Consider the following 16,486-nt stretch of genomic DNA (forward strand, 5'->3'; position numbering starts at 1 on the left):
GCAGTTGAGGATGGGAATTGTGGGCATGTACAGAACTCTAGAAGTATCAGTAGTCCTGACCCCTTATGGAATTAATACAAGTAACTGCTTTTGCTCAAACAGGCATATACTCAAAATGCATGTGAATTTCCAGAGTGTGATATCAATGGAAGTAGAGACTTCCAATCAGCCAGCTTCTTAACTTTGCTGCATTATTTTTAGAGAATGACATGGCAAGAAAGGAAAAGATTACTGCTGAACTAGACTTTAAAAATTGTCCATTTTTCTTGCCAAAGTGGTTTGGAGTGTTTGAATATATACTAATAAAGCAAGCTCTATTTGAACTATCAGGTGTATGTACTTTGGAGCCACCATTTTACATTGTGACTGAATACATGCCTTATGGGAACTTGCTTGATTATCTCCGAGAGTGCAACCGAGAAGAGGTGACTGCAGTTGTACTGCTTTACATGGCCACTCAGATCTCTTCTGCAATGGAGTATTTAGAGAAGAAGAATTTCATCCATAGGTGTGTAAAACCTGATTATCGCCTATGATTAACCATGAAGCTGCCTTGCCTGACATGCAAATAAAGGAAAGAATATGAGAACCTTCCCAGAAATTTTCAGATAACTCAGGAAAGTAATTTTCTCTTTCACAGGGACCATTGTAATGTCATTTCCTATAAACCTACTGTGTATTCTGATTAAAGTATTAATGCGGGGCCTTTGCTGTTCTCAGAACAGAAAGCTGTTTATTTTGCCCAAGACTATATCCAAGATCTTTTTGCTCCATCTAGCGGCTTAAGTTTAAAAATAGCTTTCTGTCTTAGTAAAGAACTTGAAACCTTGTAGAAGAGCATCTTTTACTCACCTCTGAAACCTATCCCACTGTACTTAACAAATAGGAACCCGTTTTCTGAAGCCTGCTTTATTGTGGCATCACATAACCGCCTATTGATGAGTACTCTACAAGTGATGTATAATTAGTGGCTTTCTACCATGTCAGCGATTTTCATAAAACACTGTATCTGTCAACAGTTACTTATCAACTCTGCTTGTAGCACAAAGAACCGATAACAGATCATTCATGACCATTTTCCAGAACCATCTGATTGGAATCACATTTGGCTTCTCTTTCCCACAGAGATCTTGCAGCTCGTAACTGCCTGGTGGGAGAAAACCATGTGGTAAAAGTGGCTGACTTTGGCTTGAGTAGATTGATGACTGGAGACACCTATACTGCTCATGCTGGAGCCAAATTTCCTATTAAATGGACAGCACCAGAGAGTCTTGCCTACAATACCTTCTCAATTAAATCTGACGTCTGGGGTAAGGTTGGAAGGGACGTTTTTCTGTGTTTTGTAATTTTCTTTATAAGTAAATGCTTAATTCTTTAGAGGTTCTTTTTTATATGATCAGTATCCTTTGCCTTTACACCCGTCCTTCTTCAGTCATTCAGCAAGCATTTATTAAATATGTACTATCTGCGAGGCACTTACCGTAGAAAGAAGTTGTAAAGAAAAAAGTAAAAAAAGTCCCTGCCTTCAGAGCACTCACAGTCTAGGTATTATTGCACTGAAGTTCTAATGATCCTCACTGTGAAGCTCCCTGTTTTCCACATTAGGCTTTATTGCTTGTTTCTAGAGCACTGTGACACAGAGTAGCAACCTCTTTTCAAGGAAGGCATGATGAAGTTTCATCTAGAATTTGTCCTTGTAACTGATCTTGTTTCTACTGCCCTGAAAAGAAATATGATTTAGTAGAGACTCGGGGGAAAGAACAAGTCTAGAAATTTCAATTGTGGGCCAGTAGAAATAGTTGAGGATTCTAGGTCATATTTTACCAGAAATCTCAAACTCAGGAATAACCTGTGAGAAAATCAAGCAAATTCTTTTTTCACATGCGAATTTTATCTGATTTTAAATGAGTCCATTTTTATATTATTCCTCTAGTATTAGCTGACTTAAAAATTGTGAAATTCATTAAATAGATCATAAATTGCTCTAAGAATAGTTTGCTTGTGCCCCAGACTTCTTGTATGGTCATGGTTTATTTTCCCTCATTGAAGTAAAGGAAATCCAAATAAAAATTGGGAAATTTAAAGAAAACTGTCTTTAAAGTGAAGTGTTCCTGTGGAAGATATCTTCGAAGAACAAGTCATGTTGTAAGAATTATAAGAGTATACTAATGTTGTAATAGTGTGAATGTTACCCACAATTTGAAAGAGAAGTTACCTAATGGTATAAAACAAATAATAAATCAGAAGAAATATAAAGCTCTTTTTTTCATCCCTTTTGCAGCTTTTGGGGTGCTCTTGTGGGAAATTGCTACATATGGAATGTCACCATATCCAGGTATTGACCTGTCTCAGGTCTATGATCTACTGGAAAAAGGATATCGAATGGAACAGCCTGAAGGATGTCCCCCTAAGGTGTATGAACTTATGAGAGCATGTGAGTATTTTTGCATATTTTAATTTTGAAGGTTTAAGTGAGCAATTCAGGATGATTAACAAAATTGAAAACATTTTTCCTCTCAGTGTTGTAAGATTGTGTCCAGCCTCATGACATAGAGTTAGTCAATGATCAGCCTGTTGGGATATCGTATGCTCTACCAGTGAGTCTTATTGGAATCCGAAGAGTCATTCTCTGTGGCCCAAATATTCACCCAATTTTCCACAAACATTTGCATATATAATAGGATAATAAGAAATTGGGTTTGGAGATTAGGTAGGGGAGGGCTGCTTTCAGCTACATAAAATGATTGTTAAAGACTATGGAGAATGCATGAAATTGACTTCTGTGATGAATAAAAGCATCTGACTTCTTAAAGATGAGAAAGTAGGAAGGTGAGTAGTGAATTAAACTGCAGTGTGTTTGAATATGTCTTGTTATTTTCCCATTGAGCATTGTTGTTGCCTACTGCCCTGTCTTTGTCAACTGTGAATTCCAAGCTCCGCCTTTGATATACTGTTATGTTTCTGAATGTGTACAACTGATTATTTATAAGAGTGAGTTTAAAGACAGGTTTTACTACTTTTCATTTTTCCGGTGGAAGAAAACTTGTCATTTTCTAAACCATCTCCCCACCCTTCTGCATCCCTATAGTAGAGGGAATAGGAGCTGAGGCTACATAGAAGGATTGGCCCTAGGAAGTGGGTTCATCACACCTCTGAGTCTGGAACTAAGAAACAGCTGCCTCACTATCATTGTGAACTTGCTGTAACTCTGCTTTAACAAGCATGTGTCCTAATGCATGGAACTCACCATCAGGGTGCCCCTGAATATTTAATTCCTGCAAGAAGCTTTCAATACTGTTCTTCTTTTGTTACATAGGCTGGAAGTGGAGCCCTGCCGACAGGCCCTCTTTTGCTGAAACACATCAAGCTTTTGAAACCATGTTCCATGACTCCAGCATTTCTGAAGGTGAGAATCTGGTGATTTACTGTCAGTGGTGGCTAGTTCTGAGTGCTGGGGATGATAAAAACATTTCAAAAATTATAGATTCTTATAATTTGGGACTCCATTTCAAGATACTGAATTCTTGGCCTTTATTATTATTGTTTTGCTTTTTTTTTCTATTTTAAGATGTATATTTGTGTCTCTAGCTCATATTAATTAGAAATTAATTTAGTCTTTTCAGGAAGAGTATAAGTTCAAGTTCAGTGGTTAAGCATTAACACAATGCAGGAAGGATGTTACATCAGAGTCTAGTTTATAATATTGAAAAATTAAGAACAATCTAAATATTTAGTGTGCCAATTATTATATCCATGTAATTGAGTAGTTAAAATGATATTCTTAAATATATTGACACAAAGTTTAGAATGAGAATGTTAAGCTATGAATAGTGAGAATCTTTTTCTTATCTAAAAAACAAACAAGTATATGGACACATACAGGAAGTTTTCTACTTCTGTGTATAATGTCTCTTTAAAATTATCTGCAAAAGTGAAACAATAACTTGTTATAAAGAGAGGGAGACTATTCCTAGAGAGCTAAAAACAAACAATTCTTAGTTATACTTGCCTGTTAGACATTTTGGTGTAGTTCCAGAATTGTATACATACTTTTCAAATTTTTCTTTTCCTTCATAATTGAACAGAGAACTTACTGTTTAAGTTCAAGTTAAAAATGTTAGAAGAGGAAATCAGCTAAGTTGATTTTGTCTGCTTCCCTTAGTGATTTATCATGTCTAGGTAAGAAGAAAGAAGGAAGTACAACACCAAAGTTTAATGAAAAGTATTTTCATCTTCGTCCTTTAATGTATGGAACTTCCACAGCTTGGGGAGGGCACAGCTTGCCCTTTGGGCCAGATTGAGCAGCTGCCTGTCACAGCAGTCTTCTTTCCTCTGTTGCTTTATATCCTATGCAGTCAAAGTGGTAGAAGTCGTACGTATTGGTCAAAGAATTGGGTGCTTCTGTGTAAACGTTTAACTTCTGTTGAATCCTTAGCTAAATATTTCTGCTTCTCTTGAAAATGTTATATTCTTTTAGAAAAGCAACCGTATCAATTTTCAAAGCTAATTTCAATTAAAAATTGCTAAGCAAAAAATTTAACATTATTTAACCCACATTTTATTAAGTATTTAATCTGTGGTAAGCACTATACTAGGTCTGAGGACAAAGAGATAAGACACAGTTCTTACCTTAAAAGGATGTATATTAGTTGTAAGTGAAAGAAACTTAGCTCAAACTTTTCTTAAGCAACAAGAGGAGGATTTATTGCCTCATAACCAAACCATGGAAAAGCAGGGATGGCGCTAACTTCAGGGTCACTTGAAGCTATGGACTCAAATAGCTTCAGGTCTCCTTCCCTCTTCTCTTTCCTTCGCACACCTTCACCCACCCGATATCTCTTTACGTTTGTTTCTACGTTAATCTCATCCTCCAGGTGGCATAGAACACAGTTGTCAGCATCCTCGTGTCTGTCTCGCAGCTGCTCTGTAAGAAAGGAATCTCATTGGCATGGCTTGGGTTATGTGCCATGTACCCACGCTTGTGGGGGGTCAGTTTTGAAAAATAATTACCAAAAAAAGTTGTAAATTAATTACAAAAATTCACAATTTAATTGATCCATACTTCATTTTTGTTCAGGAATGAATAGCAAAGTATGTCTGCCTTATTAGTAAAAGCTGCAAAACCCATGACTGCTTTTAATCAACTGAGGCTTACTAATGGGGTGAACACATTTTCAGGAGCCTCATTTGCTTCACTGGCATGAAATGGAATGGATTGTATCTACCTTCCTTTTTATGCAAGGCGCAACCTGAAAATAAAAATACGTGCAAACATCCGTTTGCTTTGTTCAACCTCTGAACAAGCGCTTAGTAAACAAGGATATCCAGATGACCAATGAGCACACAAAATCACCCATCATCAGAGAAGTACAAAATACAACAGTGAGATGGCCACTACACATCTATCCCAGAATGGCTAAAATTAAAATCAAACAAAAAAAACTAACATCAGACTTTGGTAAGCATGCACGGTAACCAGAACCTTCATACAAGTTAGTGGGGATGTAGATTGGTCCAGCCAGTTTGGGGAGGTTTGGCAAGACCCAACAAAGCTGAATTTATGTGCTCCCTGTGACCTACCTGCTCCTATACCCAGCAGACGTGCATAACACTGAAGCCAAAGACACATAGTACAATAGGATGTCCCTAGCACTATATTCATAATAGCCAAAAACTAGAAACAAATATTCATGAAGAAGAGAATGGATGAAATTTGGTGTATTCATGCATTTGAACACTACACAGCAACAAGAAAAACCCCTGCCACATGCAGTATGAATGATGAATCTACAGGGATGAATCTACAGATAGAATGCCGAGCAAAAGAAGCCAGGCACAAAAAGTACATAGTGTGTGATTCCACTTACATATTTTATACTCCATTCTTCAGTTCTTCTCAGTTGTATGCCTTTCTGAAAAGAGAAACTCCTATTTTTTGGTCATGAAATTGTTCTTTTTATCATTCCCCTTGCCTTCCTCACAGAGGTAGCCGAGGAGCTTGGGAGAGCTGCCTCCTCCTCATCTGTTGTTCCATATCTGCCCCGATTACCTATACTTCCTTCTAAGACCCGGACGCTGAAGAAACAGGGGGAGAACAAGGAGAATATTGAAGGGCCACAAGATGCCACAGAAAATTCTGCTTCCAGTTCAGCACCAGGTATGAATGAGTCCCTAGGCAGGTAGAGTCAAACTGCCTTTTTTAAAGAGCCTTGGGGTATGATGCTTTTATTTCCACTTTCCTGCCCATCTTCCCTGAGGAAAGTGTGGCTGGCTTCTGTTTTATTTACCACTCTAGTCCTCGGCTCTGCATTGCCAGTGTTAGTAGTCCTGATCTGTCCGTCCAGCATACAACTCTGCCTCCCACTCCATTTCCTAAACTCCTGATTCCCAAATAGTTACTGTCTTTACAGTTCCGGCAAAAATTTCTTCATTGAGTCTGATAGATGAAGCCAGGTTGTGCTGTAGTTTCTAGAGAAAAGTTGAATGCCGAGGTAAAAACCAGCGGATTATTTCTTTCCGTTTATATCCCATATTGCATTTGGAACAATAGCGTGAAATGATAATGTATTTATTAGTTTCCTCTGAGTCCTGCTAACACTTGACATTTAATAGATGCCAACAGCACTCTTACAGTTCAGCCTTAGTAACTCAAATGAGTCACTTCTTATTTTTCACATTACTGATTGGCCGTTTTTTATCAGGCTTCATTAGAAGTGCACAGGCCCCCAGTGGGTCCCCAGCACTGCCTCGAAAGCAAAGAGACAAGTCCCCCAGCAGCCTCTTGGAAGATGCCAAAGAGACATGCTTCACCAGAGATAGGAAGGGAGGCTTCTTCAGTTCCTTCATGAAAAAGAGAAATGCTCCCACACCCCCCAAACGCAGCAGCTCCTTCCGAGAAATGGAGAATCAGCCCCACAAGAAATATGAACTCACGGGTAACTTCTCATCTGTTGCTTCTCTACAGCATGCTGATGGGTTCTCTTTTACTGCTGCCCAGCAAGAGGCGAATCTGGTGCCACCCAAGTGCTACGGGGGTAGCTTTGCACAGAGGAACCTCTGTAATGACGACAGTGGCGGGGGTGGGGGCAGTGGCGCTGCTGGGGGTGGGTGGTCTGGCATCACAGGCTTCTTCACACCACGCTTAATCAAAAAGACACTGGGCTTACGAGCAGGTAAACCCACAGCCAGTGATGACACTTCCAAGCCTTTTCCAAGGTCAAACTCTACATCTTCCATGTCCTCAGGGCTTCCAGAGCAGGATAGGATGGCAATGACCCTTCCCAGGAACTGCCAGAGGTCCAAACTCCAGCTGGAAAGGACAGTGTCCACCTCTTCTCAACCAGAAGAGAATGTGGATAGGGCCAATGACATGCTTCCCAAAAAATCAGAGGAAGGTGCCGCTCCGACCAGGGAGAGACCAAAAGCCAAACTTTTGCCCAGAGGAGCCACCGCTCTTCCTCTCAGAACCCCCTCTGGGGATCCAGCCATTACAGAGAAGGACTCTCCAGGGCTGGGAGTGGCTGGAGTGGCAGCTGCCCCCAAGAGCAGAGAGAGGAATGGTGGGGCACGACTTGGCATGGCTGGAGTCCCAGAGGATGGCGAGCAGACAGGCTGGGCTGCCCCAGCCAAGGCTGCGGCGGTCCTCCCGACCACTCACAACCACAAAGTGCCAGTCCTTATCTCACCCACTCTGAAGCACACTCCAGCTGACGTGCAGCTTATTGGCACAGACTCTCAGGGGAATAAGTTCAAGCTCTTGTCTGAGCATCAGGTCACTTCCTCTGGAGACAAGGACCGACCCCGCCGGGTAAAACCAAAGTGTGCCCCACCCCCGCCGCCAGGGGTGAGACTACTGCAGCATCCGGCCGTGTGCTCAGACTCCACGGAAGAGCCCACGTCAGAAACACAGGAGGGAGGGAAGAAGGCAGCTCCAGGGGCAGTGCCCATCAGTGGGAAAGCTGGGAGGCCTGTAATGCCTCCACCTCAAGTGCCTCTGCCCACATCTTCCATCTCGCCAGCGAAAATGGCCAATGGCACAGCAGGTACTAAAGTGGCTCTGAGGAAAACCAGACAGGTGGCTGAGAAAATCTCAGCTGACAAAATCAGTAAGGAGGCCCTGCTGGAATGTGCTGACCTACTGTCCAGTGCAATCACGGAACCTGTGCCCAACAGCCAGCTGGTGGACACTGGACACCAGCTGCTCGACTACTGCTCAGGCTATGTGGACTGCATCCCCCAAACTCGCAACAAATTTGCCTTCCGCGAGGCTGTGAGCAAACTGGAACTCAGCTTGCAGGAGCTGCAGGTGTCTTCTGCAGCTGCTGGTGTGCCCGGGGCAAACCCTGTCCTTAACAACTTACTGTCATGTGTACAGGAAATCAGTGATGTGGTGCAGAGGTAGCCACCGTTAGCCGGGTGGGAAGATGCACACATTTCTGAGGGGAGAGGAAAAGGGACTTGTTTTCCTGTGTTCTCGTTTCAAAAAGTGGAAGACTGATACTTGAGTGTGTTTCTGTGAAGTACCTCAGATCTCTGAGTTCTCACGTTTACAGGTTCATCTCAAAAATAACAAAAAGCAAAACCCATAGGAGAGGGAAAATAGATGGGGGCAGGGCAGTTGTGGACCGGATTGGAAGCTGCACTGGGACATCAGGGAACATGCATATGTCGTGCCGTGAAGAACCAAATCCAGCCCGTTCTTACCTGGAGTGATGTGAGCTGGTTAGGGCTGCTCCAGCAGGGCCGCAGGGACTGTGCCCAGACAATGCGTTGGCTGTGGCACTCATTCTGCACCACACAGAAGGGAATTGACTTGGGGCCCCAGTAGGTACTAATGGTGATTATGCTCCAACTCATCTAACTTATTGGGTGGGACAGAAGAAAGCTGGGAATGTGCCAAGAGAAGTTTTGTTCAAGGCTGTTGGAAGCTACTGTTAGCCTCGCTTCCACAGGTCACTGCTGCAGTAAGAACTGCAGATCAGATGGCTAGATGCAAAACTGGGAAATGTGGTTCTGTCAGTATGCTTCTGTCCTGTTTTCCATTGGTGTATTAATTGGTACAGGAGGTAAAGAATGCTAGGAAGTATATTTAGGGAGATTGAAACCTTCTCCTAAGATCTTACATTACTTAGCAGAAGCCACTTCTCCCAGGCTAATATATTGTTTCCAAATGGATCAGGATTGGCTTTCTGCTTGTTGGTGCCTATCTTGTAAACCATAGGCATAGGAGTCTCTTTGGTAATTTTTTTCTCCCCCTTGCTGGGCAGGCTGTCTTCCTTTATTCCTGGCAGCATTCAGGGCATTAACCAATACTGAACATTATTGAAAACAATGGTCATGTACAGGTCTCACAGGGGAATCCTTTTCTGTTACAGTGCCCCTGCATACTGACATACCGGCAAAGGACTTGAGCAGCTATATGTTTCTTTATCAACTAAAATGCCAGGGAAAGGGTGTCTTCTTGAAATCCAGTGGTCAGCCTAGAGGTCTGTGACTGGAGAAGCTGGCTTGGTCCTAATGGCTGTTTCCCCTCCCTCCCTTATCACCTTAGACCCAATCTAGGTGGAGAATAGGGAGAAGCATTCTCTCACTCTACAGTTTCAAATGAATCACCCTAAATTATTCTCACATGCTTTTCTCCTCTCACATACTCCCCCTGCCAATTGTTGTGCTTGTTTGTAAAGATCATATTGGGAATATTCTTTGATATTTATTTTATCATTTCACCTCTATTTTAAGAATGCATAGTTGAAGGAGCAAGTTATTTTCGGGGGACACCAATTAGATCCCAGAAACCTAATGATTCCTTTTCCTTCCCTATTCAGTTATTGTTATGGAAGTTAATTAGGATCGCTTCTTAATTTAGAACCAAGTCTAATTGGTTAGATATTATTAATACTTTCAACATCAGGTCTAATTCCAGTGACCACTTCATTCTCTTCTTAAAACTTTATGCCCTCTCCATTCCTGCCTCCAAGGAGAACGCAATATAAAAAAAATACATTATTTTTTCCTCCTAAAGGAATATTAACTTAGGAAGATAGGAATTCAACATTGATGAACAGTGAGTTTTCTTCCTGGCTCTGTCATCGATCCACTGTCAGGCCATAGCCCCGTCTCTTAATCTATTAAATGGAGGTAATGATACATGTTATCAAGGGTGTTTTGCAAATAAGTGTATGGTTATCCCTTTGAGAGCCTCTCTGGAAAGCTCTTCAGTGCAGTATTGTTATATATGAATACAACTTTTTCATTCTCTTCTTTGCTCAGCAGCAGATAATGAAATTTAAAACTGCTGAGATTATACTAATTGGGCTAGAATACTAAGGGGGGAAAAGCGTTTTGGATAGAGTTTGGCATCTTTGACCAAGGAGGAAATTTAGTTTTCATTAGAAAGAAAGGAACTGATTCTTACCGTGGGTGTTCCAGAGGAGTCCCAGGCCAAGAGAAGGATAAGAAGGGAGGAGACAATACCGGGCATTCCTTTCAGGGGTTGGGTGATCCCTGTCTGTCTGTTACCTACAGGTGGAGCACAGGCAACTAGTGATCTGGCTAATCTCCTTGTGATGGTTGGAAGAGTTCCCTTTAACTTGGATTTAAAAACCAACAGTCCTCCTACCTTCTTCTTTGCCACTCTCCTTCATCATATATTTCCATAAACTTGAAATCGTTTTAGCAATTAGCCTTTTAAGGGTGGGGCAGGGAAAGCTAAAACTTTGGAATATTGTTATGCTGCTTTTTAAGTTTATCCCTGTCATTGTGGATGCAACTTGAGGGATTCTAATTGTTTTTCAGGGGATTTTTTTTTTTTTTTTTAAAGCAAGGGATCTTTCCTTGAGTGCTCTGAAAATAAGCCTTGGAGGAACACTACTGAGTGTATTTAAGCTCCCTGGTTTTCTCATCGAAGAACAGTCTTTGAGGGTGGGGGCTGGGTCTTTCTCAGGTGCCGCACCTGGCTCTGCCTCTTCCGCAGTAGGTGCTCAGTAAGTTCATGAATAGAATGGATTTTTTTCTCATCACTGTCAAGAGTAGCATTGACTGTTGTAGCACACCCAGCCACGTGATGCTTTAACTGTGTAACTTCAGGAGTTGAGGGCTCAGGGTTCAGGTTAAAGAGGCACTGTCAACTTACTATAAAAGTGTAACTTAGGTTTTTTCCATTATCTACTTGAAAAGGACCAGTTTTTTTAAATAACCATAGGTAAATTTAAAAGTTTGAATTCAAAGCAGAGAAAACTGCTTTTAGAAACTAAAAATGTAGTTTAATTCTATCTAGTTTGAAAACAAAGCAGATAGCAAAAGCCCTTCTACAAGGTGTTGAAAACTTTCTAAAGTGGTTATACGTATTGTATACCTTTGGGGTTACCACACCTTCAGTCTTTTCATGCACAGATAATATGATTTCAGTTTAGATTTACTACCTTAAAATGCAGTGTTTAGAATACATCTTGATTGTGCTTTACGTGAAGTATTTTCTTAAAAGGCTTTGTGTAAAAATGTGTATATTTTCCTACAGATCTCCATCATGATTTTCAGAGATATAGCCTTAAAAAAAATTGGCCCTGAGAAATTTATTCAGTGTTTCTCCAGATGACATTGAGGTTCTTATAGTGGAGACCCTTTCTCAGCTGAATTATGGGGTTTAAGTTAGAATTTTCTTACAATTCAGTTGCAAGTTAGCTAGTAAAATAGTGCCCAGTTAATAAAATGCTGACTTTCCTAAGGCACCACCCATATTTATTTAACAAAATCATGGAGATTTTGAGCTTCAAGGATACAGTTTAGATAGTGGTTAAGAGTTTAGACTCTAAAGCCAGTCTAGAAGGCAAGTCACTTAACCTTCCTGGGCCTTAGTTTCCTCATTGGAAAACAGGGATAATAATAGTAACTACCTCAGGGTTGTTGTAAGGATTAAATGAGATAATGTGTGTAGGATAGTTAGCTTGAGTGCCTGGCATGTAATGAGTACTCCATAAATGTTAACTACTACTACTATTATTATTAACGCTTATTCCAGTAAGTCTTAGCCAAGGATGTGCAACAAAATTTCCTGGGGTTTAAAAAAAGAAAAACAAAAAACCTGATGCGTCGGCCTCACCCCAGATCAAGAATTCCCCGTGGGGTTGGGTCTCAGCCAGTGTGTTTTCCAAGAATCTCTCCAGGTGTTTCAGACACCCAGCACTGTATGAACACTAGCAATACCCCAACTCTTTTTTTTTTTTTACAGCTTAAGAAATTGGAAGAGAGGATGGTTAAGTTACTTGCCCATATTCTCAGAGCAGTTAATTAGTGGCAGAGCCAAGGCTAGAGTTGGGTCTTATTTACTTTCTCATTGTGGGGTCTTTCCACCATTCCTGTTGCCTTGTGAGACACTGCCAAAAAAAAAAAAAAAAAAAAGGCTCAGACAATCAGTCTGCACAGTGCTGCACATTTTCTAAAGCACACGTTCCTGGCATTCCCTGACCTTAAGGGACTTGAATGTTGAGTAATGGCAACACTAGCAAAGCAGGCATTCAGTAGAACTCAGTAATTTAAAAAATTATATGGGGTCATTCTTTTGGACAGACCTCAGCGACACAGCAATCTGCACTTTGTAATAAAGAAATAACAACTTCAGTTTTAAAAAACCTAGTCCTACATTCCTTTTTCTTAAAAAAAAAGCAAACTTTATTGTTCCATATCATTTTGATAACTATGAGGTAATGTATATGAAAGCACTTTGAGAAAAGTATCAAGTGTAATATAACTATAAAGTTGTATTATTAATGTCTATTGAGAAGTTAAAACAGTTAATTAGATGTTGATTGACTTACAAGCTTTTGCCTGTGGGGGACCTGAAAATGCAGATATATGAACAATCAGCTCTGTAATTTATCACATTTATAAATATGAAACTGCTAAATGAATATGTGCAGGTATAGTAAGTGTTTTGCTAAAATTGTAGCTCAGTGCTGAATAACTTCAGAAAACTAGGGACCAACTTTCTGGTTTAATCTTTAAAAAATAGTAACATGTAGTCACTCCAGAACAAAGAAGCTCTTCTAGGGACCTTGATTCAAGAAGAGTGTGGCCCTCTCATCCTTGAACGTTTGTCCAGCACATGCTCAGCCATTTAGTACCCTGAATGTGGGAGCAGACTCGTTACCTGTTCATGTTGACAGTGTCTTTTTTAACCTATGTCCTGCATAGTTTTGTTGTTTTTTTGGGGGGTGGGGTGGGGTGGGGGCAGAGATGGGATGGCTGTAGAACCAGTGCACTTTGGGAATTACTTTTCTGGGATTTCCTACCAGATGTAGATGAGCTTGATATTCATCATCCCTGTTTAGTTTTTTTTTTTTCCCCCTAAGAGGAGTAGCTGAACATAACTCACCTATTAAATTATTTAAAAAAAGAGTAAATTGCTTTGGTGGCCACATCTGAGTTTGTAGCTCTACTGCATTCTGACCTCTCCCACTCCCTTCCATTTTTGCTACCGATGTCATCGTTACTATCAGGCTATGCTCCCACAGGAGTCCATGCTGAGCTGACAGGGTTGTCTACATTTTTATTCTTGATGATTTTGGGGTTTCATCATCTTGCTTACATTAACTTGTTCTACCTGGATTTGGGGGCCATCTCTGTGCTCCAAGCATCTGTTATGACCAGTCATCTTTAGGTAAGTTTCTCTGGATATGAGTTTCTTCGTATGTATTGATGGACTTCAGCTATCTATATCTCTGTCTTAGCTTCTGTCAAGCCAGTAGCTCAGTTCTTTTGTAAATTCCTGCTTCAGTCTGGGATATGTGGGAGCAGGGGAGAAATAGGGAAAGGCAGCCCTAAGGTTGCCTGTACCTTCCACGTGACAACACAGGGAAATTGCTGTAGGCCTCACTGGTCAGAGAGGCCTTGGGCTGGTTCTGAAACTTGTCCCACTCTTAACAGTCAGGATAGAGTTCCAGTTTTCCAGCTATCAGACTTTTAAAAATATAATACAAGGCTAGCTTTTTTTGGCAAGCTAACAGTGCCTGGAGTAACAATTACTGTTACCTGCTTTGTTGCAGCTCTGTTACAGCCAGAACTTCAACTGCCATCCTTTGCCCTCCTGTATGACTTGGCGGGGGCGGGGGGTAGATTTCAGGGCTGCGGAATGAGCTGCACCCTGCTCCAGAGCATCTACCCAAGTGACTGTCTTAGCTCCAGCCTGTCTTTTGTGAATTTTACTGCAATGTCCCAAAAGATGAGTTTCTGCTCTGGGGCTGCTGGTTTTCATGCCACCCACCTGAGGTGTATATGTTCTATTGTATCTTGAGATAACAAGTGTGCAAGATGATATTTCCTTCACTTCTGACTCAATATCCTAGATCCAAAGGACAGGAAATTAGGGAAGATTCCACCCTGTGATAATCAGGGTAAGAAGATCCAATGTTTCTCTCCAGGTGAGAAGGCCTGGGCAGGTCATCTTGATTCTGGGCTGACTTGGAGTGGTAGAGATCATTCCTAGAGGATTGTGCCTTCAAAGATGGGTTTCATGTGTTTTGCAGAAGAAAAGATTGTCAGCTAGGTTGATGTTGCACAAATATCAGACTAAAACTGGTGGAAATGAACTTTTTGGTAGCAGTGGCTCAAAGCCCCCGTCAGTGAGATGTTCTCTCCACATGGGGTGCTGATTTGGTAAATTGCTGCACTTTTCTCCATCCCCTTGGTGAGCTGGGGGGAGGACGCTCTAACTGGACCCTTCCCACCCTCCAAGTGCACTATGTACAATTATGAGTTTGAAATTGTTTACCTCTCCTAGAAAAATTATATCCTTTACCCTCTCCATTGCTCTGTGACCTGAACACAGTAGCAAGGCCCTGTTACCTCAGCCTGAGGTCACAGATGGCGTGTGAGCAGATCTTCAAACCTGCAGACCATCTAAGGGAAGGGACGTCTCCTTGTAAGTTGAAAGGCCAGGCCCCACACACGTGCACACCGACTATGTCCGTTCTTTGAGATTCTTCGTTCATCATTGTACTCGAAGCAGCAAGTTTCCGGATCCTGCATGTCATTCCAAGCTGCTGAGCTATACGCACAGGGCTTGAGGTCTTGGATCATTCTACTTAACTCTTTAAAACACGGTGGAGGTGGACTGTCAAATGCCAGCAGGCTTTAAGAAAGGAAATACCAAGGGTTTGTATGGTTGGAGCTTGCTTAGATTTGCTTCTGAGCCTCAGGAGTTTTAAATCATGTAATAAACTTTAGTTACAGAATGGGACTTTTGGTTAGTAAAATTTTCACATATAAAGGCACTTAGTCTTCAGCAGTTCTAACAACAATAACACAGATATGCCACATAAATTTATTCTTGATTCGGAAGGTACTGCAGGATCCTGCAGTGCTTTAGGGTCATTGGTGGAGAATCCAAATTCTGTACAATTCTGAAGTACCGTACCATGTGTTGTAAGTGGCAAGAATGCCAAGAGGCAGATGTTTCCGGTAGATGAGGGCCAGATAACCAGCCTTCCTCCATTTTGACAAACCAGTTTTCACTGTGGCCACTCTTCTTGGGACTTCATCATGAGGGAAATTTGCTGAGGTCTTGAGAAATCACCCTGACTAGGCTGATTGTCCTTCAGAGAAATGAGTATTCAGCAGCTAGAAGGAACAGTGAGGTACTCATCTTAACAGTTCTTTAGGGCGTATGTTTGAAAACCCTCATATCTCAGATCTGTGTAGAGGGTACATGCGATTGAGTCCACATTACGTACATACACTGTTGTTGTGCTCGCTAAGAAAGGAGGGGAGTGAGAGAGGAGTTAATCAGATCTTTCCCTGTGGTGAATGGAAGCTGTGCCCTGGTTAGTGTGTTTGCCATGAACAGGCCGACTGAGCTGTTAATGCATGCTCAGAACCCCGTCTCCTGGGTAGACCCCATGCTTTTCCTTCTTTGCAGTCTGATTCTGTCATGACTATCAGTGGAGAAACCCCGGTTTTGTGCTTGCTTGGCAAAAATAAGTTTGAACATTTCAAGGTGGTTGATGGAAGTTTGTCCTTAAAACATATGATTCAGATTCTTTAAAACTTGTTTAATATTTATACCAAAGGTCACGCTCTGCGGGTGTATGTGTGGTGGGTGCACAGAGGGGGAAGTCTGGAGGGCCTACCCCTGTGTGCATTGCTAAGGGGACACAGTGAGACAATATGGGATTTAATTGAAAACACATCAATCATGGGTCACACTACCAGTGTTGTCAGGTATTTGTTCTTAATTGTTATTGTAATATATTTTCAGGTGTTTTGTTTTTCTAATTTAATACTTTCACCCTGTTGTCTGACTGTGAACTGCTAACAGTGTTAAAACTTGATGTAAATAATGAGGCCCTTGAAAGGGGAATGCTGTCTGCCTGTTGTCTCACAAGGCTTGCCAACTTGTGTTTTATTTTAAATAAAGGTTGCAATATTTTATTGGCAATGTGGGCTTGTGATTGGAGTGTTTCTCCTATAATTTTAACTGATGGGTAATCTAAGC

At 41.4% G+C, this 16,486-nt stretch overlaps 1 protein-coding gene across 8 annotated transcripts in view; it reads left to right on the plus strand.

The window, feature by feature from the left end:
- The window catches only part of ABL2 (ABL proto-oncogene 2, non-receptor tyrosine kinase), a 102,428-nt gene extending 85,999 nt beyond the window's left edge, over window positions 1–16,429 (plus strand). For 5 of the 8 annotated variants that reach the window (XM_029227472.1, XM_029227471.1, XM_029227473.1 and 2 more), the window contains 6 exons: window positions 331–508; window positions 1,126–1,310; window positions 2,282–2,434; window positions 3,317–3,406; window positions 5,984–6,157; window positions 6,702–16,429. In XM_029227472.1, the coding sequence (XP_029083305.1) occupies window positions 331–508; window positions 1,126–1,310; window positions 2,282–2,434; window positions 3,317–3,406; window positions 5,984–6,157; window positions 6,702–8,401 (2,480 nt within the window). In that variant the 3' untranslated portion in view covers window positions 8,402–16,429. The remainder of the gene's footprint in view (window positions 1–330; window positions 509–1,125; window positions 1,311–2,281; window positions 2,435–3,316; window positions 3,407–5,983; window positions 6,158–6,701) is intronic. The other 3 variants (XM_029227477.1, XM_029227476.1, XM_029227479.1) reach the window with 1 other exon arrangement.
- The last annotated feature ends 57 nt before the right edge of the window (window positions 16,430–16,486 follow it).

The sequence above is a fragment of the Monodon monoceros genome, unplaced genomic scaffold (assembly GCF_005190385.1).
Source record: "Monodon monoceros isolate NGI ecotype Baffin Bay Population unplaced genomic scaffold, NGI_Narwhal_1 Super_Scaffold_18, whole genome shotgun sequence".
In the NCBI taxonomy this organism is placed as follows: Eukaryota; Metazoa; Chordata; class Mammalia; order Artiodactyla; family Monodontidae; genus Monodon; species Monodon monoceros.